The sequence below is a fragment of the Hermetia illucens genome, chromosome 2 (genome assembly GCF_905115235.1).
Source record: "Hermetia illucens chromosome 2, iHerIll2.2.curated.20191125, whole genome shotgun sequence".
Taxonomy (NCBI): domain Eukaryota; kingdom Metazoa; phylum Arthropoda; class Insecta; order Diptera; family Stratiomyidae; genus Hermetia; species Hermetia illucens.
In genome coordinates, this window is record NC_051850.1 from 9,070,300 (window position 1) to 9,094,313 (window position 24,014).

General features: G+C 45.1%; 1 protein-coding gene across 1 annotated transcript in view; it reads left to right on the top strand.

The window, feature by feature from the left end:
* LOC119647590 overlaps window positions 1-24,014 on the top strand; it is a 122,287-nt gene that overhangs the window by 40,060 nt on the left and 58,213 nt on the right. Inside the window, exons 19-27 of the mRNA XM_038048604.1 lie at window positions 1,632-1,805; window positions 1,872-2,096; window positions 7,605-7,778; window positions 7,903-8,076; window positions 14,347-14,520; window positions 14,647-14,820; window positions 14,889-15,101; window positions 15,194-15,427; window positions 19,403-19,636. Of these exons, the coding sequence (XP_037904532.1) occupies window positions 1,632-1,805; window positions 1,872-2,096; window positions 7,605-7,778; window positions 7,903-8,076; window positions 14,347-14,520; window positions 14,647-14,820; window positions 14,889-15,101; window positions 15,194-15,427; window positions 19,403-19,636 (1,776 nt within the window). The remainder of the gene's footprint in view (window positions 1-1,631; window positions 1,806-1,871; window positions 2,097-7,604; window positions 7,779-7,902; window positions 8,077-14,346; window positions 14,521-14,646; window positions 14,821-14,888; window positions 15,102-15,193; window positions 15,428-19,402; window positions 19,637-24,014) is intronic.

Genomic DNA, 24,014 nt, shown 5'->3' on the forward strand with positions numbered 1-24,014 from the left:
AGCCCTGGAGACTATTTTTTTCCCAGTTTATTTAGCAGCAATCTATCCGCCCGCTTTTTCGCTTACGATGTTCTCAGCGAGAATTATGTTTACTTCTGCTTTTTGTCCTTCTTCTTCTATAGTCAATGCCCGTCTGTTGTCACCAGCCCGTTTTTCACCCCTTTCCTGATGTTTTTCAGGAGGAAGTTTGCAGGCAGCATGCAATTCACAACTGCCACGCATTTGCAGATGAGCCTTTTCCTTTTATCTCGAACAAGGACAGTCTACTGCGCTTCCACTTGGCTTGTACCCAAATCTACCCACCCAGCTTTAGCAATTTTCTCTGAGTTTCTTTCCAGAACAGATGCACGACAGGGTACTGAAATTGCTGTCCCCGTTTCGGCACATCACTTTGTAAGACGTTCTCTTTATTTAGTCGTGTGCATCGCGGACTCTCGTCGGATGTTTCGGCCTTTGCTGCCTCCTTCGTTGGGCGCTGTGGTGAACAACACATGTTCGTATTGCGTCCAAACGCAACCAGCTGTTCTTCCGTCCCTACCATCTTCTCAATACTCTACGGAATGCTTTTCGTCCTTTTCTGCCATCTTCTCAATACTCTGCGAAATGGTACCAACGCATCGGGTTTAAGGAAGCGGACCCCAATAATCAGGGGCGGGTGTATTCCCGGGGACCCAGCCCCAACCCCAGCTCCCTGAGTTCTAAACTATACTTCACTGATCCCGAAACTCATGGACGCATGAGCGCTCACTCGGGACTAGCAGAGCTAGGGTCACTCTATCGTCGCTCACATAACTCTCATTGCGCCCCGACAAATACGGGTCATTCGCGGTTCGCTCTTCACCGACCAACGCAGTTATAACGCCAGCTAAATGGTCAAAAATACTTACTCGAGCACCTCGTGGTCGCCACTTTCCGTATTGTGAGTCCGTTGAAGATTCGAACCGACCCCTAAGGACGTTATTGAGGAACTTACAAACATTAGAGAATTCTATTCTAATCCGTTCATAATAGTGGATTGCCGTAGTTGACAAGGTCGGCGTTTCCACTCGTAGGCATGATTAATGCTTCTGTAACAAGAAGCCAATGCGACGTGATCAGGTCAGAGTCTTTTGAAGATTTCGTAATCTCCTCTAACCACTCATTTTCACTACAAGCCCTTCGTTCGTAAAGGTTTCATGAGAGCATCCGTGACCAACTTTCACTCCTATCGAGGAAAATCATAGCTTCAACGAATTTGCTCCCGTCTAGTGGCAACTACTGCGGCCCCAAATTAAGTCGACAACTGCTCTTTCCGTAGAAAATCCCTTTGTGATATTGCCTTCGGAGTTCTCTCGAAAGAGACGTATTCTTCCTAGATACTCTTATTCAAACTTCAGACGCGTGTCCTCTATAACTTACGGTTTTGATCCCCAGATTCTCTTCCCATAGCATTTGTGGTCCTCATTCCAAAGATGTGGGAAAAACCTGTCACAAATGTTTGTGAGATCTACCAACCAAAGACTCAGATTTTCTCTCTACGGCTCTGACACCCCCCCCCCCCTCCAAACAATTTTTGAATGACGCACCAAATCGTTATTTACTTGATTGATTACCATTTTAAAAGCCATTCAATTGTCTTTCCCCAATTTTAGACATGTGGACCTCTAAAAGCAGGAGAAAAGATTAAAGACGCCTTCAACCAGAAAATGTACTACGAGTGTCAACCAGCGGGATATTTACTGCATAAAACATGCACTGGAAGCGAACATTTCGATCCAGAAGTAAATAATTGCACTGCGGTTATAGTAACACCTCCTCCAGTGAGTGTATGGCCGTTTTGATTTGATCTAATATCTTCCCCCACTCTTACTTTTATTGCTTTCTTTCAGCAGAGATGCAAAGACGGAGAACTTGTTCCTGACAGTTTTGATAAAACGAAATTCTATGTATGCGTCGACGGAGTCCTAAATCGGAAAAGCTGTGAACCTAACCAGGTGTTTGACCCCACTATTTTAATGTGCATTTTGGAGTCAGGAGGAACTACAGGGAGCACTAGCACTAGTTCAACTACTACTACTAGTAGTACCTCTACGACTTCAACTCAAAAACCAGGAAAGGTAATTTTTAAATAGATATACCAAAATTTTATTGCTTTACACTCAACTGACTTAGCCTTCGCTAGTGGCTCTTTAGTAGGGGTTCCATTATATCACAGTCCCTAATCCTTCTGTTACCTATGCTAAGTTATTAGTGGTAATACCCGGTCTGATGTTTGTCCTTACAGTACCAGATCCAAGATAGCCCTTTGCCCCTCTCCCCACGGTATCACCAAGAGCGTACAAGGTTTTATATTTATTTATTTATAATCTCTTATGCCCTCATCTTGACAGTTGAGGTTACACTCTGTGCTCGTGGTTGGCTCTAGTTAGCCTGGATCAATTTAGCCATCCGGCATTCACTTGTAGGCAGGCATTCCTTGTTTCCGGAAACTAAAGTTGTTGAGGACAGCAAACTCCGGCGCCAAACTTGGTTTCCGCTTTGCTTGATAGAGAAGATAATAGTCTCTCTACTTGCTCCCAGGATAAGGACCAGGTACTCTTCACTTCATGCCCATAACTTTGTAGCTGCACGCTTTCTCCCTAAGAACAAAATGTGTTGTCTCTTTTGCGGTCCCACCTTCCAAGGCAGAGTTTCTTTATCTTCTCCACCTGCAATCTGGAGGCTATAATTCGCTGAAAGATGACTCTTCATCGAAAATTTCGAGTACCGGATAGAAACGACAGGTCTGTTTTAGAAAACCTTTTCCAAATTCTGAAAGATCACACTCATACGTTGTTTACAAAAAAAAAAGCAACGATCAAAGGCGAATCCTAGAAAACCTTTTGATGATCACCACCTATCTAGAAGCCTATATCCCGCCTACAGAATTCATCATAAGAAAGCAAACTGGCGGAGACACTCTGGAAAAGGCTAAGACCCAGCTACTACGGTGTATTCACAAAATTGAAAATCAGCAACATCAGCAATAGGGTGCCACCTCTCTTCTCGTCGATAATTATCTGAGTTCTCGACATTGATGCTTAAATACTGATAGTTTCACCTGCATGACCTTGGGTATCGAAATGATATGTATTGCAAAATGTTGTACCTCGGTGGGGGTGGCTGATTTTGTGATACAGTTCAAACCCACACCACATTTATCGCCAATTGAAAACTTTACTACCGTCAGCCAATAGCATTTCATTGCCCAATAGTCAGCTATGCCTGAGGCTGCCGTTGGAAGTTTCCAGTTTCGAAACCGAGTTTTTATATACATGTGTATATGGTCCCCTTCACCCCTTGGTGGAGTATAGTGCGTCAACTGCACCAACGCACCTTCGCTCGTGGTTACCCAAAATGCGCTTCAGTTCCCCCCACGATTTCCCGAGACGCTCGCACTCGTCCTTTACTGTTCTACGTCAAGCACCCTTGAAGCGACTCACCAGCCGGATATCTTGAAAGAGTGGATACCACTGCATGGCATAGTATGCAATGCAATCCCTTCCTCAATGTGTGCCCTATTCACTGCCACTTCCGTCTTCCTATTACGTAGCACACGAGCGCCAAGCAGGTAAGCTATAGACAGGTATTGACAAAAGCTTGGAGCTTTCGAGTAACCGTGGAATTCACTTTCCATTTGTTACCTCCTTATAGCAACCCAGAAAGGATACTAGCACAGAACCGCCTGAACTTGAGCTTAATGTTGAGATTACTGCATTTCCAGATTGTAGATAGGGCAGCCATAGCGGGTCTAGTGCTGTTAATGCGTCGCGCGACATCTAGTTCGGTGTCACCGTCGGCACAAACCACACTTTCTAGATATACAAATTGACCGACGCCTTTAATGCTCTGTCCATTAGTGCAGATAGGGAGGGTAAAATGACCCTTCAGAGAATCTTAGTTTTGATGGTGTTTATCTTCGGTCCAACTCTACTTGCCTCTCTTTCCAAATCCAGAGCCATTTGGCCAAGACCCATGACCAGGTGAGACAGCAGACAGATGTCCCTAGCCTACCTGAGGTGTTTGAGGAAAGATGCCACAGTCCATAGAATTCCTCCATATCAGCATGAAGAACCCATAAAAAGAAGAAATAATATCGGTGACAGGACGAAACCCTGGCAGACTCCGCTATTGACCTGAAGTTTACCTCGGTACAGCCCATGATATTTCATGCCATCATATGTTGCTCTGATAATAGTTATTATTTTCTTTCGAAAGCCCCTCCTGCGTAAAGCACTCCAGATGCACTCCCTGTTCACGCTTTCGAAACCTTTCTCGAAATCGATGAACAGCAGGTGAAGCAAAGATGTAAATTCCGCACACTGTTCGAAAATGATCCGTAGAGTGTTGATGCGGTCAATGCTGGAGCGGAAACCAGCCTGCTCTCTGTCGATCAGGCTTTCGAGATGTTCTTCGATGCATTCCAAGATTATTTTAGCTATTATCTTTGCAACGGCCGGACGCACGCAAATACCCCCAATTGTCACACTCAAAACGGGTCCCTTTCTTTGGGACTTCCACGACCATTCCCTTTTTCTACTCTCTTAGAAAGGTCTCAGATTCCCAAGATTTCCGTAAGAGTGGAAGCAGCAGATCAGCAGTAACTCCAGGTGCAGCGATAAATAATTCTGCGGAGAAACTGTCAAGCCAAACAACTATACTGCGTTTGAGTGCATTAATGACCAAAGCGATTTCGCTCCTCGGAGGAACAATCCGTATCCGCATGTTATAATGTTAGCCATTTCATCCTCAAGAGGAAGAACCTCATCTGATGTAACAGGGTTAAAAGCCCTGGTAAAGTATTCTTTCCACCTCTTCGGTTGTCCATCATCATAGGTGAGAACCATCGAATGATTTGCGACCACTTCTAAGCTCTTTCGTGATGTGGTATACAGTTCTGAAATCATTGCGATCAGCGCTATCTTCTGCTTACCTCAGCAACGCAATAGCCAATTTTCTCTGTCAAGGCGTACACTGCGCTGAACTTCTCAGAATTTCACTCAGTATCGGAGTTCGACCGTGTCCGGTCCGCCATCACTCGCAGCCATCAATAGCGCTTTCAATCCCTTCCGTTCATCGATCCGCTTCCACTACTCTGCAGTCAGCCAAGTCCTATGACGCATCTTAGGAATAAGGCCGATCACCTGTGCGGCATCCGAGGAACTTTTGATGGCGGCCCAATGCTCATCGATACTCTCAGGCGCGAAAAGTGCCAGATGCAACACGTAAGCGAGCGTAAGCAACCATCAGATGGTAATCCCTTTCGAGGCCGATGTCAGCGCTTCTCTTGTTACGCATATCCAGAAAACAACCCCTAAATCTACTCATCATCAATGGCGGAACAAGCGGTATCCGGTATAGGCCTGCTTCAATAAGGAACTCCAGACATCTCGGTTTTGCGCCTAGGTCCACCAATTCGATATCCCTAAAAGCTGTCTGGCGTATTGACCTAGGCTATCGCTCCGTCTATAGACTTTTCGGCTGGGATCATCCTCATCCATACGGATTAAGTGACCCGCCCACCGTAACCTGTTGTGCCGGATTTTATCCACAACTTGACGGTTATGGTATCACTCATAGATTTCGTCGTTATGTAGGCTACAGAATTGTCCATCCTCTTGTAGAGGGCCAAAAATTCTTCGGAGGATTCTTCACTGATCGCGAAGTAGTCCACCTGATTGAAATTTGAAAATCATTGAGATCAGCATCAGTACTCCTCGTCTCATCGACAATCACCAGAGCCCGGTACGGATATTTTCTTTGCTTAGAGATGACTGACATGAAGGCGTCAGCATCTATTCCAGGGTCAGGTCAGCCAGCAGGCCGAATCGTTTTTCAATTGATCACCGGCCACCTGTATAGTCAGAATGGATAGACCAGTCGGACCCCATCCACTTGCCAGCCAACGGTTGCCTGAGAACTGTTCAAGCATAACTGACAGTCCTATAATCCAAGCAGTGGCAGTATTGATGGAGTTTAATGTGCAACCATGGACTCTGCTACTCCACTGTCCTCATTAGTCATCCCAGTAATGATATTCGTTCATACACGTACAGCTTTGAATTTTATTTAGAAAATCAGTAACGGTTAAGGTTAAGTGAAAACGGATCATACCTCATTTTCTTGTATCTACTGTATCCCCGTAACCCCTGTAACCGAAAATTTTACTAATGTCAAACAAATCCTGTTGACGCCCCACTAACCAGCACTGGTCTAAACTATTATTGGCAGTTTTCTCCTTTAGACCTAAAGACTTAGGGCGTAGGAATGTAATTGTCTATGCCATGGTCATCGGGACTCCATGAGCAGGGGCGCTTTGCTATCTGTTCCGATATCAAAAACCTCTTTTTATGTAGGTTGACCGTAGGTTAGGGTCGCAAAACGCCGTCGCCGGTCACCCTTGTATGTACTCTAGTCAAGTCTGTCTCAGACTTGATGCACGCAGAGGATACAATCTCGTTTGCTGTCTGTCTTCAATCGAATGAACTCTAGGCCGCCTATTGAAGACAAAATTCGCTGTCCTTCCAGAACAAAAAGACACTTTTTGGCAAACCTCTCACGATGAAGTGTAAAAAATAAAATTACTTTCGACCAATCTCCAATGCGGAAGAGAGAATACAGAATATCAGGCAAATGTAACGTACACTTTAAGTAAGCAGAACGCTGAAGGCAGTAGTGACATTTTGAGTGTATATTGAAGGCACAACTTTGGCCATGGTTCCTGACTACTCTTTGCTTTGAGGACTGATGAACTAGTCACACTTTCACGGTAGATTCGGCAGATGCATTGCACGCTAACTCGAGCCGTTACTAGTAGTACCTCAGATTGGGTTCTATCCTCGGCCAATAATGATTGCGTCCTTCAGAGGATGGCTTGGCGTCGGTTACCAACTACATGGAATCACTCGTGGTCCCATCATTTTTCAACAAAGTTTGGTTTTTTTTTTTTGAACTCTTACGACACCTTCCACTCAATGGTTATTGTTTGATACCATGTCCCTGCTTCAAACAGGAGCAGCAGGTTTTGCTTTATTTCAATGCTTCTCGGTTGGTGTGAAACCTAGAAATTTATCGCAGTGAGCCGAATAGTGGCCTTTTCGTTCTAATACATTGTAAGCTGCCTTTAGCATCCTGAATCCAGTTGTCAAGAACTCATTCTCATCGATTGTCTACTGGGATAAGATTGTCTAGGGTTTGCACACTCTAACGCTAATGCGACTTGTTATGAACCAACAGAAACTTTTTGCTGAATTCATGTGTCCACGATACATTCAGTTGCCCCTATTGACAGCAATAGCATAGAATAACTAAACACGAAATGAAATGCAAATACATACATATTAATTATTGCAAAACTAAAAAGGGTTGGGTTTAGGGAAATAATGTAATAGAAAAATTGTAGAAGAACCTGAAATAAATGGAATCAATTAAGCCAGAGAATGAGAAGTGATGACAATGGAGTAATCCAAAAGAAGTACATGGATCCAAGGTACACAATGATGGGATCGCAGTCGGTTTCTGAAGCCGATGAGGGGATGTTTTGAAGAGTGAAGTCACACTCTCAAATATTTAATTTTCAATTTCAGAATTGCGGTCCAACCCCTGAAGGAGGAAGGCTACCCGATGCTTTCGACCAAACAAAGTATTATGTTTGTGTTGACGGATATCTGAAGCATATGTCCTGCCCCCCCAATTCCATATTTGACGCTACGAAATCGGAATGTACTTCAACTGGACCGACCACAACAGTGCCCACAAAGGTAAATCTATTGAACAGTCATAATTTAAATATTTTTAGTTTAGTTAACAAACGGGGTTCCCCATTATTAAATTAAATTAATTTATGCACATTTAAATAATCAAAACTTTATGATTTTTCCTTAGGATTGCGGAGACATCCCTGATGGAACATTTCTTCCAGACACGTCAGATAAGTCTAAATTTTACGTATGCGCCAATGGAGTTTTGCAGCATAGGTCATGCCCCAAGGATTCATACTTTGATGCGGATAAGCTTCAGTGCATATCAACGGTTTCAACAACGACCCATGCTCCTATTGTAAGAAAAATCATCCCCTCGTGTTAGCTTCGTCCGTTAAACTGGTTATTACTCATGTTGGCAACCAGAATACTCGAATTATCATGGAATTGGTAGAATTACTGCATTCCCAGCCAATGACGTCCCAACACCATTCACCATTTTCAAAACACCCATTCCCAACACATCCTAAATATCCTGGAACATTTTGGCACATTACCTCAGGCAAGGCATACCCCTGGGAAGCCTAAGTTATCTTGCCACCTCTCTCATTGGTCTTCCTCTTTTTCGTCTTAGGAATAGCTAAATTGAAACGTGCCCCAAGGTCCCCTTAACGTGTCCTCGTGAAATACCTCACTTATGGTGTCTAAAACACCCTTTCACCGACAGCGATTGGCATAACATTGACATTACTGCCAGTTCCGAAACAGTGGTTTATGCAGAAGCAACTTGCAAACCTCTCTGCCGTTGTACCTAGGTGGTCTATGTGCTTGCAATACACGTCCAGCCAACACTTCAAAATTGTAAAGAAGGACGGACTGAATCTCGCTCATCAACAAATGATGCCCACTGCATAAAGGACCTTCGGCAACGACATGGCTGATGAAGCCAACAAATCGCAAAAATGCTAGCCACAGCCTTGTTTACTATGTCCCGAATCTGCTTGAAGGAATTCATCTTCATATCTACCATGACGTCGAGGTATTTCACTGCCGACTGCGGCAACCAAAGCTTACGATCACTACTTCGGATTTTTTAGAGGTAGAGAGGCCATTTGCTAGCTTGCAGCTTCACCATTCTGAGTGTTGGTTGATAAGGTTGAACCTTAGATATGGTCCTTCTCTAGTCGCGTAGAGCATGGCGCAGCCCTTTAAGTAATCAATCAATATCTCAATAAGCGTCACTCGTCAACAGTGGCGACTATATTCCGCGGAGTCTGTCTCACCGCTTGGACCACTGCCTTATTATTATTATTTCGTTAAGGGAAAGTCGCACCGCGCCCTTGAAGAACTATTGTGCCCCTTTTACTGGTTGTAGTGTACCTGTTGATCATAGTATCTCAAGCAAGCCAGTAACTGTTAGGAACTTTAGTATGTTCCCCAATTCCAGATATTTCAGCTTTGCATCTGGTATTAAGTGTTCTCCCAGATGTATCGACCTACTTTGCACAAGTGCTGGACACTGTCCCAGGACGTGTATAGAGGTTTCGTCCTCCTCCTCACGAAACCTGCAGGCAGTGTCCGTAGATATCCCTAGCTTCCCTAGGTGATAGTTAGCCGACAATGACCAGTGAGAATTCCCACTATGGTTCGGAGGTTCTTTTTGGTGAGGTTTAAGCAATCCTTTGCACACATGGGTTCGTATCCCCCAATAGGCACCCTGGACTGCTCCATCCCTGGTAGGCCCGCCCAATATAGTACCCTCAACAGTTTCTCTTCGTTTCTTAGATTCATAGCGATGAAACCGTTTCCTATTCCACAGAAGGGTTCTGGCCCGTGTAAAGGCATCCCTGCTCCCTTCTTGGCTAGTTCTTCCGCTGCCTCATTGCCTTCCGACCCAGCATGGCCTGGGACCCAAAGTATCCAGACCTTGTTGGACGAGCCGAGTGTATTCAGCCTCTCAAGGCATTCCCATACCAGTTTAGAGTTCACCTGGTTGGACCTAAGTGCCTTGATCGCTGCTTGACTCAAAGTACATTTTCCTGGACCAATGACACCGGCACCAGCTCCCTCTGCTGTGAGGGATCCGTCTGTGTACCAAGTAATCAGTTGCTGGTTTAAACCGTATGTCGCAGCCACGCTCTCCCAGTTTACCTTGTTACTCCAACGTGTCTCGATGTCATGTTGTCCCTCAGTATCAGTAATTCGGGATACCGCCTAGAAAGGACCACTGCCTTAATCGGATCAATTGTTGACTACCCGGCTCTAAAATCATATTGTTTTAGTGACAAGTCCCTCACAGGACGAATTGTTTCAGTCAATCTTCGTTTGATGAGCTTCTCAAATATCGGATGATACACGAATCTAGCAATCTTTATCTTTATCTTTATCAAACATAAGTTTATCGCACTGAGTAACATCCGGCTTATACTTAAAGAAAAGTTTTATTACTTCGCTGGGCAAACCATCCAATTACGGTGCTCTTTTGTCCAAGGACATGATTGCTTCTTACAGTTCCTTTACAGTCATACATCAGTACTCTTCCTCTCATCGATAATGTCAGATCAAATGGGGTCGATAGGACGAAAGATCCGTATGATTTCTTCCATGGTACAAGGTACAGGGATTTTTGGTAACCATGAGTCTCTGTTAATGTTACTGATCAGCTCCTGAGTTGTTGATTTCGTGACGGAGTTCCTTTGTCGCTCTTTTACATCTTGCGAATCCAAAGGTTTCTTCATTTTGGCCTCGTGACCACTGACTGTGAAATCTTCCAGAACCTTCCATCTTTGCACTTGATACACTAAGGACTCCGTAGGAAATGTGACCTCATTAACAGTACATTCGCAACCAAGGCGACGAGATTTCAGAGTGCAACCGATGTATTTTTGTGGAGCAGGGTGGGTGCATGCGTTTACGCATAGAGTGTTGGACTTCCGCAACAGTGCGCTGTCGGACTATCAACTAAATACCTCCCTGTCATCAGGGAACTATCCTCGAACAGTTTGACACATTACTGTGGGCTAGCCCTTCCGCTCTCCCGGCTTTGGGAGCCTTCAAGTCAGGGAATCCCTTTCACAAACGGAAGGGGAGGGGAGGAAGGGAGTTGCTAGTTCAGGGAACCCCTTACCATCCAATGGCACTGCCTGTTGAGTTCAATCTTCTTCGCAATAAGAAAAGCCCAAACATAATGCGCAACACGATTCCAGCTACCAGCGCTCTTCAGCATCTCTCTGACAATATTGTCTAGAGAAAACTCCCTTATGTGCATAAAGCTGCTGACGAAAGCCGTCTCACCTCTTGCAAGAGAACACACAATCAGGAGATCGCGCCTTCCCAATCGTATGCAGACAAGATTGAAAACCTACATGCCCGCTTAGAAGTTGGGTAAGGAAGTAATCAATCTCACCTTGCGTTGCCACGGGTCTAAATTGTCGGTGAGCCGCGCAGTCCATCTACCCCTTGGCTGATTTTGTCAAAAGAGTTGCCACTCGATAAGGGTGCGTTGACGTTCTGCGCCTCCCTTAAGTTTTCGTCTTTACGGCGGTAGATAGCTGTATGCTCCTTGGCAAGGAGGGCAACGAGGATCATCATCATGGCCTGTTCTAAGACAGTGTGATAAGCAGGCGCCACCCGCTAAGCTCCCTGTCTCTGCACTTGAGCAAGACACTTACGATGCACCTCCTTATCACAGGCATCAGCCTATACCTCCGCGCCATAGAGCAGAACCGATTGCGTTGCTCCCATGGGAAGACGTCTCCTATATAGACATAGCGCCCCCAACATTCGCACTAGCCGACTCAAGGCCGCGACTCCAGCTGCAGCCCTGTCCGCTGCTGCTTTGATTTGCTCGAAGAAGTTCATGTTCAAGTCTAGCTGGCTACGACTCTATAGTTAACTTGCCGATCGATGCGGGACGCAGGGTCGGGATTCTTTTTCTGGTCAAGGTGACTACTTCGGTTTTTTCCACCGCAAGGCTCAAACCATGAGCATGCATCCATTCGCTTACCCGACCAGGCACGACTGTTCAGACGTGTCGAGTATCAGCAGACTATCGTAGGAAGCGTTCCAGACATCTGGCCCTAGAATGGACCCCTACGTTACTTCCGATGTGATTCGGCTCATTGAGCAGGGAAGGGTCTTTCAGATTATCGCCCCGCGAAAGATAACTTGCCACGTGGAATGAGTTTTCTAATATGCTTAGCAAATCCGTCCATCATACGAAGTTGAAGGCATCTCTGACATCAAGCATTATGAGGAGTACTATCCATCAAGATCGGCGGCTGTGTGGCTAGTCTCGATGAACTGCATCTACGGCCTCCATAACAGCATCCACCGTGGGTCTCCCTGTTCTGAACCTAAATTACCTTGAGGATAAGCTCCGGGCAGGGCGGAGCAAATGTGTTCCTGATGAGCTTTACGAGCGCTTTCCCGGCCATGTTAAGCATACACAACAGTAGGTATGCAGACGGCAACTCAGGGTCTCCTATTCGCTTGCTGACCACCGCGAGTCTCATCACCTTCCAGCAACAAGGAAAAATGCTCTCCATCAAATAAGCGAGAATCGTTTCTCCGTATGTCCGCAATTTTTGCCGTCCATCAGTACATAGAAGGCTTGTCACGGCTTGCGGGGCATGGGAGCCTCACACGCTGTCATTATCAGGTTGATCCCTGATTTTGCGACAGTGTCAACTGCAACAATGCCATCCCCCGAAGCACCCTCCACCTGTTCCAAGAGCTGCGACGAACTTCCCGATGCTCATCCTCAGTACATTCCACAAGCAAGAGGAGCGCCAGGTTCATGCATTCCGGTAATTAGCATACTGGTATACTGGTGAGCACTTGCCGAGAAGTGCGCGGCCTGGACGCCGAAACATTGGCTTAGATCCGATGTTAACTGTAAGCCCAATTCTTGCCGTCACTTCTAGGATCCGTTCCCTCTGGAGTCTGACTGAGGCATGCCCCATTAAAGAGCCCTAACAATAAAATCACCGCCTACCAGTGTTCACCAGTCCGTGCTCTAAACGTCCTCCTTGACGGCATTAAGTCGGCACCGAAAGTCCGGCATCGTCTCATTTGGCGTCAGGTAAACGCTAAGAAATGTTACCCCTAAACACCGAATGCAGACACACCAATTCCTCCGGCCTTGGGCAAGAATACGAACGTCGTTCCAAACCCAGATGGTAGTGGTACCCGATAAGTCGGGATGCCATGAAGCCGAGTCCCTGTTCCGGTATTCCTTGCTGGTTTGCACTAGATCAGCCATTACCTCCGCAGCGAACTGCGCTAACAACTGGTGAGCGGTTGCACTCCAGTGCATGTTAATTTGTGGGATACGAATCATGTTTGTCGTGCCTTAGTCCCTTTTAGTACCGCCCCGAACTCGCAGTGTGGGAAGCGAGTCAAGTTGTCGTCCCCTCTTTATTTGGGCTTCCCAGTGCGGCATTGGATGTTTCCTTCCTCTTTCACGGATCGCATTTTTGTCCTGTGCTAAAACGCAGTCAGCTCTTCCTCCTTCTCAGCTATTTCGTCACTTTTTCGTATTACGATTATTCTCCATGGAAATTTTACCACCGGATTGTGTGCTAGAGAGCAGTTTGCAATAGGGACACAGGCCCTACTCCAGTTCGCGGAGGCCTGACCTACGCTTAACTGATCACGGTCTGGGTCCCGAAGAGGCTAGCTCCTGATACGTGTCTCAACTATCACTGCCTAAATCGTAACCGACCCGTTAAAGGACGTTGACCCCTGAGGAGAGGTTACTGTCTTCTTCTTTTACTCCTGATTTACCAGGTTCCTTCCTCTTGTATTCGGATTTGAGATCCCCTTTCCCTTCTTTTCTTACGGGGCTATCTTTCCTTGTCTGACCATCGATCTTTCTCCCTTCCGACTTGATCCAGGTCATAGTCCGGTTTCGCAAGGGAGAATTCTTTGACCCTTACGTTTTGAACATCGAACCGCAATCTGTAGTCCGCCTATTACCTCTGTTTATGTGAAAAAAAGAAGGCTGCTTGTTTGTCTGGGGTGCTTCTTCTTTGATCACCATCCCATCCATGGAGATGCTGAGGTTTTTCGGGCGTACGAATTTGACGACTTTGTTCTTGTCATTGCTGAGCTTGGAGAACTTGGTGCGACAATAGCTCTCCTTAAAATCTCCTTGACTTCCAGGTTCTCCCGGCGTCGCTGATCTTAGCGGCGCACGGGGCTGAGAAAATCCCGGAAGAACTGATCTTTGCACGTAAGACGAATGAAAGCAAGGAGTGCATTTCCTCTGTTCGTCCATGTCATCCCAAAAATGGTCGATGAATAGTTCTGACAGCATGGAAGCAACGCTGGTCTATAACTTCGCCAATTTGACACCAATGGAATTGCCACCTGCCAGTGCTGTCCATAAGTAAATTCCGGAACACAACGTCCTTACGAATAAATTATATAACCACCTTGAAAATAATGCCAGATTTCTGTGGTTTAAAGTAAAGTATTGTCACTGCCTTTCCCCATATGCAAACACACCAAAGGTGGTCAGATTTCAATAAATGTGTTCAGAATTAGTTGCCAACGTGACAGCAAAACCTTGCGATAACTTATTCCAAAATTGTATTTTGAGTTAAATATTTTCATTTCAATGTAGAACTGTGGACCAACTCCTGATGGAGGGGTGATACCAGATGCGTTTGATAAAACCAAATTCTACGTCTGCGTAGCTGGTTACCTGTACCATCGATCATGTCCTGCTGATTCATATTTCAGTGAAACATCAAAAACATGTGTTTCTACGGTTCCAACGACAACACCAACGTATAAGGTAGGCACCATAAACAGACAGAGACCCCAAGGAATTCCATTTTCCCGTACCTGCACAGTTCTAAAATTTTGAAATACGCTTCCCTTAAACAGAAGCTTTTATTGATGGAAACCCTGCCTTTTTCAGGACTGCGGAACAGTACCCAATGGAGGGATAGTGGCCGATGACACCGACAATACTAAATTTTATGTTTGCGTCAATGGTACCCTTGAACGTAAATCTTGTCCTGACAAATGGTACTTTGACAAAAGCCTTTTGATGTGCGTGTCTACTGAACCGACCACAACGTGGCAAGAAATGGTAGGAAGGATCAGAAGTAAATTTGTAGACTCCATGCAATACCAAGTGGTTTCTCTTCTCACCCATAGGCCTGTGGTCCATTGGCAGAGGGTGCAGTTATCCCAGATGAATTTGACAATACCAAATTCTACGTATGCGTGCGTGGTGTCTTGCGGCACATGTCCTGCCCGGTCGGATCAATTTTTGATAAACAGACATATCAATGTACCTCGAATTCGACAACAAGCACATCGACCACAACAAGCACATCAACAACTTCAACAACAACAGAAAGTTCGAAAGTAAGTATTGGACAATTTCCGGGTATCCGGGAATTGGGGTCAAGTCCAAAGGACGTGACCATGTATTCCTAATTTCGGTTCCTTAATTTCAGAACTGCGGTGACATACCTAATGGTGGATTCATGGCAGACAAATACGACGAAACCATGTTCTACGTATGCGTTGATGGTGTCTTACGGCATGTATCATGCCCTGAAGGCCTTATTTTTGATCCCGCTCTGGAGTCTTGTGTTAAGGGCACCACGACTCCAACAACCACCTCATCTACGACAACTAGTACAACTACAACCACAACTACAACTACAACAACACCTGCGCCTAATTTGGTAATAAATGTCAATATCCCATTGAAATTAAGTTAGATTTTCGTACCATGTCAAAAAGCCGGTAAAATTGTCAAACCCATACATCTCCCAAAATAGAACACTACGGGCGCTTTTCTACTGATCAGACGATATCAACACTTTGGTCATCCTTTCTTCAGTGCCGGTAATAAGTTCCCAAAGGGGTATTTTCACCAGAAATGTTTCCTCTAGATCTCTGTTTTCCAGAGAAATGTAATGCACTTTTAAGTGTAACCCTGACGTACCCTTGAGAAATGTTATGTCAATTTATTAACTCCGCCCACTTTACTTACAACGTTGACAACTTAAGCGACTTTTTTCAAGGCGAGATGGAGTCCAAACGCGTAAGAGCTCTAACCGAATATCGTAACCTTTCAAGCAAAAAGGTCCTGAAATTCGGTCCTGTAATTTTGGAATTTGGGACAATCTCTCACTCTCCCTTGCTTTCACTCTCTCCCTCTCCCTCCCCTTCCCTCTACAATTCGGCTACACTCAATTTCTCTCACAAGGCAAGAAGTCATAGCCGCGGCTTTACTGGCCAATCCAGAGATGTCAATGATTCCATAAAGCTAGAGATCAGGAGGCATAGAAGGATACCAGGAACGAAAGTCATAACAATACCAAAAGAACTCTGCGCAACTCTTAATGTCAATAACGGTCTTCCACATATTTCTATGTAGTTCCAAGTAATTCACACTTTAAGGTCCCAGTTCTGCTAAGGTTTGATGACCTGCGTTAATGTCGGGCCCAGGTAGATAGTTCTGTACTTTTCCATTGAGGGTTACAATCCAAAAAAATTGCCTCAACTGACAAACAAAGATAACCCATCTGGGCTTCCTAACCTGGGCTCCGGAAGCAGGATGACAGAAATAGATTACAAATTGGTCGAAAATCACCTGGTTCACCTGGCGTAAACTGACCGAAACAAAGATTATTTTGTTTTAGTTTGAAGTAATCCTGAATCCCGATCCTCTTGATATCGAAGCTGAACAATTAGAATGGAACTACCTATTGTGTTTTTGGCAAACAGAAAGTTGAATACGACGAGATTACAAGTGTCCTGGCTTGTTGGTTGCTGCTTTCTTGGAGAGTGGGTGGTATTCACAAAACTAAAAACCTGTGAACCAAAAAAATTGGGAATTACTTTCTCCTAAAATTGATTTGGTGCATCATCTGGTGAATGCGGACCCAGAACTCTCTCAATTTAAACCACAATAAAGCACTCCTAACTACCCATTTAGGCAAGCCGCATATTGACGATCACTCGACAGCAGTGGGTATATGGTACTGCCGTTTTCGATTCTTGACAATGTGTTTCAACTCACCCCCCGCCCCCCCTTTTTCTCCAAACGATTTTGCGACGAGTTTGCATCTTTCCTCCACTATTCTGCGCCAGATAGCTCCAAGCTGATCCTCCTGGAACCAGTCATCCTAGAACAGTGGGTCCCATCAACGAATTTGTCACCCTCTCCCAACGAGTTATTTATCCATTTCCACTTCCTTTAGGAGCCTTGGTTTTGTTGGTGTTTATCTTTAGTTCCATTTTGCTAGGTCCAAATTGGGACCTATTTAGGCAAGATTTACGTTCGGTGAGAAAGCAAGCAGATGGAATCGCTATAGTGGAAGTGTTTGAGAAAAGCTGACTGAATCCACTGAACCTCGCTACGTTATGGACAAGGCAGTGATAACTAGAAGGATCTATGACAGAACAGTCGCCTCTAAACATTTTCACATTTCCCACATAGATCAAAGTAATGTTTAGATAATGGGAAGTTTCGAGTGAGGTTCCTCCTCCCCAGAATTGAAAGCCGCTGGCAATAGCCTCCTGTTGTGCTGTTTGCCGTTTAAGTTCTGGATGGCTCTAATTCATATAGCGTACTTTAAACAGCCCTAAAAAGCCGGACAAGTTCTTATTGCAATCTTTCGGCAGGTAATTCTCTTCTTCACATTTTCTACACAGTTTCTTTCGGTCTCTTTTTCTCCCCATATTTGTGCGGGGTCACTGAGAAGTATTATTCATAGGGTGGGCCCTAGTCTACGCCAGCACTATAGGATCACCTTTCCGTTGCAATTTCCAGGCTTGATGCATGTCCTGGAGTTTCCCTTGTATCGCAGTTACTGTCCCGTATGTCGTGTGCCAATTTGGTTCCCGGATCAGTATCTTCTCCTCTAGAATAAGGGATCCGATAGTTACATTGAGCGCGTATTTCAACCGCGTTCATTCATCAGCGAGTCCGAGCAATGAAACATGACATACTCTAAATCTTCGGGCCTAGCTCTCCATTCGGGGCATTCGAGGAACTCGTCACTTCCTGTAAATGTTGTGTCCAGTAGGGAACTCTGTGCCAAATTCCAAGCCTCCATCTTTTAAATTGACCCATTTCTCAACACACTGGATCATTGGGTCATTATGGGTCCAGCGACTTTTCCCAGACCTTTCGACCTTTCGGAATCCTGCAGTCACCATCAGTAATTCGGCCCATTCATTTAAATATACATGGCTACCTTTTCCCCACCCCCTTGGCGTGGTACAGCGCGTCAAACAAACCTACGCACTATCCCCCCACCTTCACCCCCCGGTTTCCCGAGACGCTCGCATTAAATTACATGGGTTAGCATGTAATACAATTGTCGCCCCTCCTTAAAGTGCGGCCTATCCAGAAGTGGCAGGCCGACCAAATTCTTCATTTGAGATAGTGTCAGGCCATCGCGCTCGGATGACACGAAGCAGACAGGTATTGACGAAAGCTTCGAATTTTTGAAAAGCAGTGGAGTCCACTTCCCGTGTGCTACTCCCATCTAGCAACATAAAAAAGAAAGCACAGAACAGTCTCAACTAGATCTCAGTGTCGAAATAACTCCGTTTCCAAATTTTAGACAGGGTGGCGAAGGCGGATGTAGTGCTGTTAATGCTTCGGGCAACATCCAGTTTGGAGCCACCACTCGCAGAAACCACGCTTCCCAGATATACAAATTGATCGACGCTTTCGAGATACTGCCCATTAATGGAAATAGGGAGATTGCAATGACCCGTTAAGCTGGGAACCTTGGTTTTGTTGGTGTTTTTCTTCAGTCTAATTCTATCTGAATGTTTTTCTAAATCTAGAACCATTTAGGTCAAAGCAGGAGGCTCCGAAGCGGAAACCAGCCTACTCCCTGTCATTCAAGCTTTCGAGAAGTTCCTTTAGCTTTTATCTTTGCGATAGCAGGAAGAACGCAAGTACCCTTCCAGCTGTCATTCCCTTCTTTGGAATTGTGACGATCATCCTCTTCTTCCACTCACTGGGATTCCCAAGATTTCTTTACGAGTGGAAACAGCAGATCTGCAGTAACTGCAGGTCCTGCAATAAATAATTCTGCAGGAAACTGTCAAGCCCAGCGGTTCTACCCCGATTGTGTACATTGATACCGAATTTATTTCTCTTCTGCTTGGAGAGACAATCCGTATCCGCATGTTACGGTAACTGACCATTTCATCCGTTGAAGTTTCACCGGATGATACGGTTAAGAACCGGGGTGAAGTGTTCTTTTCACCTCATCAGCTGCTCATCATCGTGGATGAGAAGTTGACCGTTCAAGTCCATCGCAGGACCATCGAAAGATTTGTTAGCAGATTCAAGTTCTTTCGTGATTCGGTATACATTTCTGAACTTTATTGCATTCTGCGGCATCTTCCCCTTCTCTGACCAGCAAATTCCCCCATGTCACGGCGCACACTACGCTGAACTTCTCGGGATTTCGCTCGGTATTGGAGTTGGAGCGTGCCACGTTCGCCATCACTTCCAGCGATCAGTAAAGCCTTCAACCCCTTCCACCTATCCATCATCAATCCGCCTCTACGGTATGGTAAGTATGGCACTGTATGGTAAGTATGATACAATATCCGGGTATCCAGGAATTAGGATCAAGTCTAAAGGACGCGCCCATGTATTCCTAATTTCGGTTTCTTACTTTCAGAATTGCGGTGACATACCTAATGGTGGATTCATGGCAGACGAATACAACGAAACCATGTTCTACGTATGTGTTGATGGCGTCTTACGGCATGTATCATGCCCTGAAGGCCTTATTTTTGATCCCGTTCTGGAGTCTTGTGTTAAAGGCACCACGACCCCAACAACCACCTCATCTACGACAACTAGTACAACTACAACCACAACTACAACTACAACAACAGTCGCTCCCAATTTGGTAATATATGTCAATATCCCATTAAGATTAAGTTAGATTTCCATACCATGTCAAAAAGCTATTAAAATTGTCAAACCCATCATCATCATCAACGACGCAACTACTGGTATCCGGTCTAGGCCTGCCTTAATAAGGAACTCCAGACGCCGAGGTCCACCAATTCGATATCCCTAAAAACTGTCTGGCGTCCTGACCTACGCCATCGCTCCATCATCCTCATTCATACTGATTAAATGAACCGCCCACCGTAACCTATTGAGCCGGATTTTATCCACAGTCTGACGGTCATGGTATCGCTCATAGATTACGTCGTTATGTAGGCTACGGAAATTCTTCGGAGGATTCTTCTCTCGAACGCGGCTAAGAGTTCGCAATTTTTCTTGCTAAGAACACAAGTCTCTGAGGAATACATGAGGACTGGCAAGATCATTGCCTTGTACAGTATAAGGGCTTTGACTATGGTGAGACGTTTCGAGCGAAACAGTTTTTGTAAGCTGAAATAGGCTCTGTTGGCTGCCAACAACCGTGCGCGAATTTCGTCATCGTAGCTGTTATTGGTTGTGATTTTCGACCCTAGATAGATGTCAAAACCATGCATCTCCCAAAATAGGGTACTTTTCTACTTATCAAAGGATGTCAACACTTTGGTCATCCTTTTCTCAGCGCCGGTAAAAATTCCCAAGCGCATATTTTCATTAGGAATGTTTCTTTCCAGAGAAAAATGATTCACTTTTAAGTATAACCCTGACATACACGCCAATTCACTCCGCCCACTTTACTTACTCACAACCTTCACAAATCCTTGCAATTAAAGTGACCTCTTCTTTCAAGGTGAGATGAAGCCCAGGTACATAAGGGCACTAACCGAACACCATAACCTTTCAAGGAAAAAGTGCCTGATATTCAGTCTTGACATTTTGGAATTTAGAACTCTCTCTCACTCTCCCTTGCTCTCTCTTTCTTGCTCCCACAATTGTATTTCAAGGAGGTTCTACGTGTTTTTCCTACTGTAAAGCGTTATTAAACTCAGAATACAACAACTAAAGAACAACAAACAGAATTTCAATTCCAAAGAACGTAACACTTTTATGTCCCAGTTCTGCTAAGGTTTCATGAACTAAGTCACTGTCGGACCCAGGTAGATAGTTCTGCCCCTAGCCAACGAATGCAGTTTTTGACCAAGGTGAACTTAGCGGAGTTCAATTGTATTCAAATATACTTTACCATTGGAGGCTACATTCCCAAAAAAAAGTCTTAACTGACGGACAAGGATAACCCATCTCAAGCTGCCTAACCTCTGCTCTGGAAGTAGGATGACCGATAGTGGTTAAAAATCACCTGGTCCTTTTGGTGACGCCGCTCCCGGAGCACAGGTGTCCTAACTTGTTGATTACTGCTTTCTTGAAAAATGAATGGTGTTCGCAAAAAACTTAGGACCTATCGGCAAAAGAAATTGGGAGTTGCTTTTTCCTAAAATTGATTTGGTTCATGATGTAGTGAATGAGGTCCCAAGAGTCTGTCAATTCAAAACGAAATAATGCACTCCTAACTAGCCATTTAGAGAGACCGCGAATTTCCATTTAGTCGGCAATAGGTTCTTGTCCATGTGCTGCAACTCATCCCGTCCCCCTTCCAAATAATGTTTCGACGAGCCTGGATCCTTCCTCCACTATTCTGCGCCAGGTAGCTCCAAGCTAACCCTCCTGGAACCAGTAATCCTAGAACAGCGGGCCCTATTGCATGGCATAATTATTAATGAATTTGTCACCCTCTCCCAATGAGTTATTTATCCATTTCCACTTCCTTTGGGAGCCTTGGTTTTGTTGGTTTTTATTTTCAGTTCCATTTTGCTTGGTCCAAATTGGGACCTACTTAGGCAAGATTTACGTTCGGTGAGAAAGCAAGCAGATGACATCACTATAGTCGAAGTGTTTGAGGAAAGCTGACTGAATCCACTGAACCTCGCTACGTTATGGCAGTGATAACTAGAAGGATCTATGACAGAACAATCACCTCTAAACATTTTCACATTTCCTACATAGACCAAAGTAATGTTTAGATAATGGGAAACATCGAGTGAGGTTCCTCCCTTTCATTTGTTTCCAGAATTCTCCGTTCCACTGCCCAGATTTGGAAGTTGCTGGCAATAGTCTCCTGTTGTGCTGTTGCCGTTTAAACTCTGGATGGCTCTCCTTCATATAGCGCAGCCTTAAAAAACCGCACGAATTTTTATTGCAATCTTTCGCCAACTAAATTTCTTCCCCACATTTCCAGCACAGTTTCAGTCAGGCTCTCTTTCTGCCCATTTCTCTGCAGGGTCACCGTAAAATATTATTTCGTAGGGAGGGCTGTGGCCTACCCTACGAAATAATATCATGCGTCCATCAGGATTTCCTGACTCGGTCCGATTCCTGGACTCCCTCCCATCCCTCGTATCGCAGTTACTGTTACGTATCCCACACGCCAATTGGCTTCCCCACTCAGCATCTTCTACACGGAATTGGGATAGACGATAACTACATCGTCGACAATGAAACCTAACATGACCCCACGTCTTCGGGCATAGCTGTCCATTCGGGAGATACGAGGGACTCGCTACTTCCTGTAACCGTTGTGTTCAGCAGGGAACTGTGTTAAATGCCAACTCAATTTTCCATGTTTTCATTCGATCCATCTCCCAACACACAGGATCATTGGGTCATCACGGGTCCAGCTACATTTCCCACCTAGCGCACCTAGCAACCTTTCAGAATCCTGCAGTCACCTCGGGCTAATTCGTCCTTCTCTGGTAGAAGCAAGCGTCTCATTGGCTGAAATATATATGGTTACCATTCATCCCTTGGTAGGGTATAGTGCGTCAACCAAACATTCGCGCCATCGTTTGCGGTTACCTGAAATGCGCTTCAACTCCTCCACTTCTTGAGACGCTCGCACTCCTCTTCTACTGTTCTGTGCGAAGTGCGTTTGGACCGATCATCTCATCAACCATCTTGGGAGGGTGGATTCCATTGCATGGCGTGGACTCCTCCAATCACGGTGCATACGCATGGCAGGCCTGTGCGTTGGCCAACTTCTTCATTTGAGATAGGATTAGGCCAGCGCACTCCGATGACACGACGCAAACAAATATTGACGAAAGCTTGAAGCTTAGAAAACAGCGGAGTTCTGTTTCCATGTGCTACTCCCATATAGCAACACAGAAAGAACACTAGCACAGAACACTCTGAACGAGATCTTAGTGTTGAGATAGCTCAATTTCCAGATTTTAGACAGGGTAACGAAAGCGGATCTAGTTCTGTTAATGTGTTGGGCAACATCCAGTTCGGAGCCATCGCCCGCAGAAACCAGGCTTTCCAGATGTACAAATTAATCGATACTTTCGATGCTCTGTCCATTAATGTAGACAGGGAGAGTCCGATGACCCAGTAGGCTTAGAAGCTTGGTTTTGTTGGTGTTTATCTTCGTTCTAGCCCTATCTGAATCTCTTTCCAAATCCAGAATCATTTGGCTGAGGTCCATAACTCGATGAGAAAGCAAGCAGATCAGAATCAGCGTAGCTGAGGGGCTTGAGGAAACGTGGCGTCGTCTATTCACTCCTCCGCGTCCTCCGGAACAGGCAGCATGAAGATGATCACCGATAACAAAAAGAAATAATATCGGCGACATGATGCAATCCTCTCTGCTTTAGACCTCAAAATCCTCCGAGGTTTTACTTGGGTGCAGCACGTGACATTACATACACTCCCTGTTCACGCCATCGAAACCATTCCCGAAATCAATGAAGAGCAGGTGCAGCAAACATCTTAGAGAGATCCAGAGAGAAACCAGCCTGCTCCCTATCAATCCAGCTTTCGAGAAGTTCTTTTAGTTTCAATCTTTTCGATAGCAGGGAGCACGCTAATACCCTTCCCATTGTCGCACTCAAAACGGGTCCCCTTCTTTGAAATTTTAACGGTCATGCCCTTCCCCATTCCCCATTCCCAAGATTTCTTTACGTTTCGAAACAGCAGATTTGCCTAAACTGCAAATGCTGCGATAAATAATTTTGCAGGAGACCGTCAAGCCCAGTGATTTTACCCCGTTTGAGTGGATTGATGGCCTTTCTTTCTTTCTTTTCTGGTTGGAGCGTCAATACCGCATGTTACGGTAACTAGCCATTTCATCCGGTGAAGTTCCACTGGGTGTGATACGGTTAAGAAGTTACTTGTCATAGTGGATGAGAAGTCGACCATTGACGTCCTTCGCAGGACCATCGAAAGATATGCGACCACATGCAAGCTCTTTCTTGATATGGTATATATTTCTGAACTAATTGCGTTCTGCGGCATCTTCCATTTTCCTGACCAGTTAAATAGTAAATTACATCCTGTCACGGCGT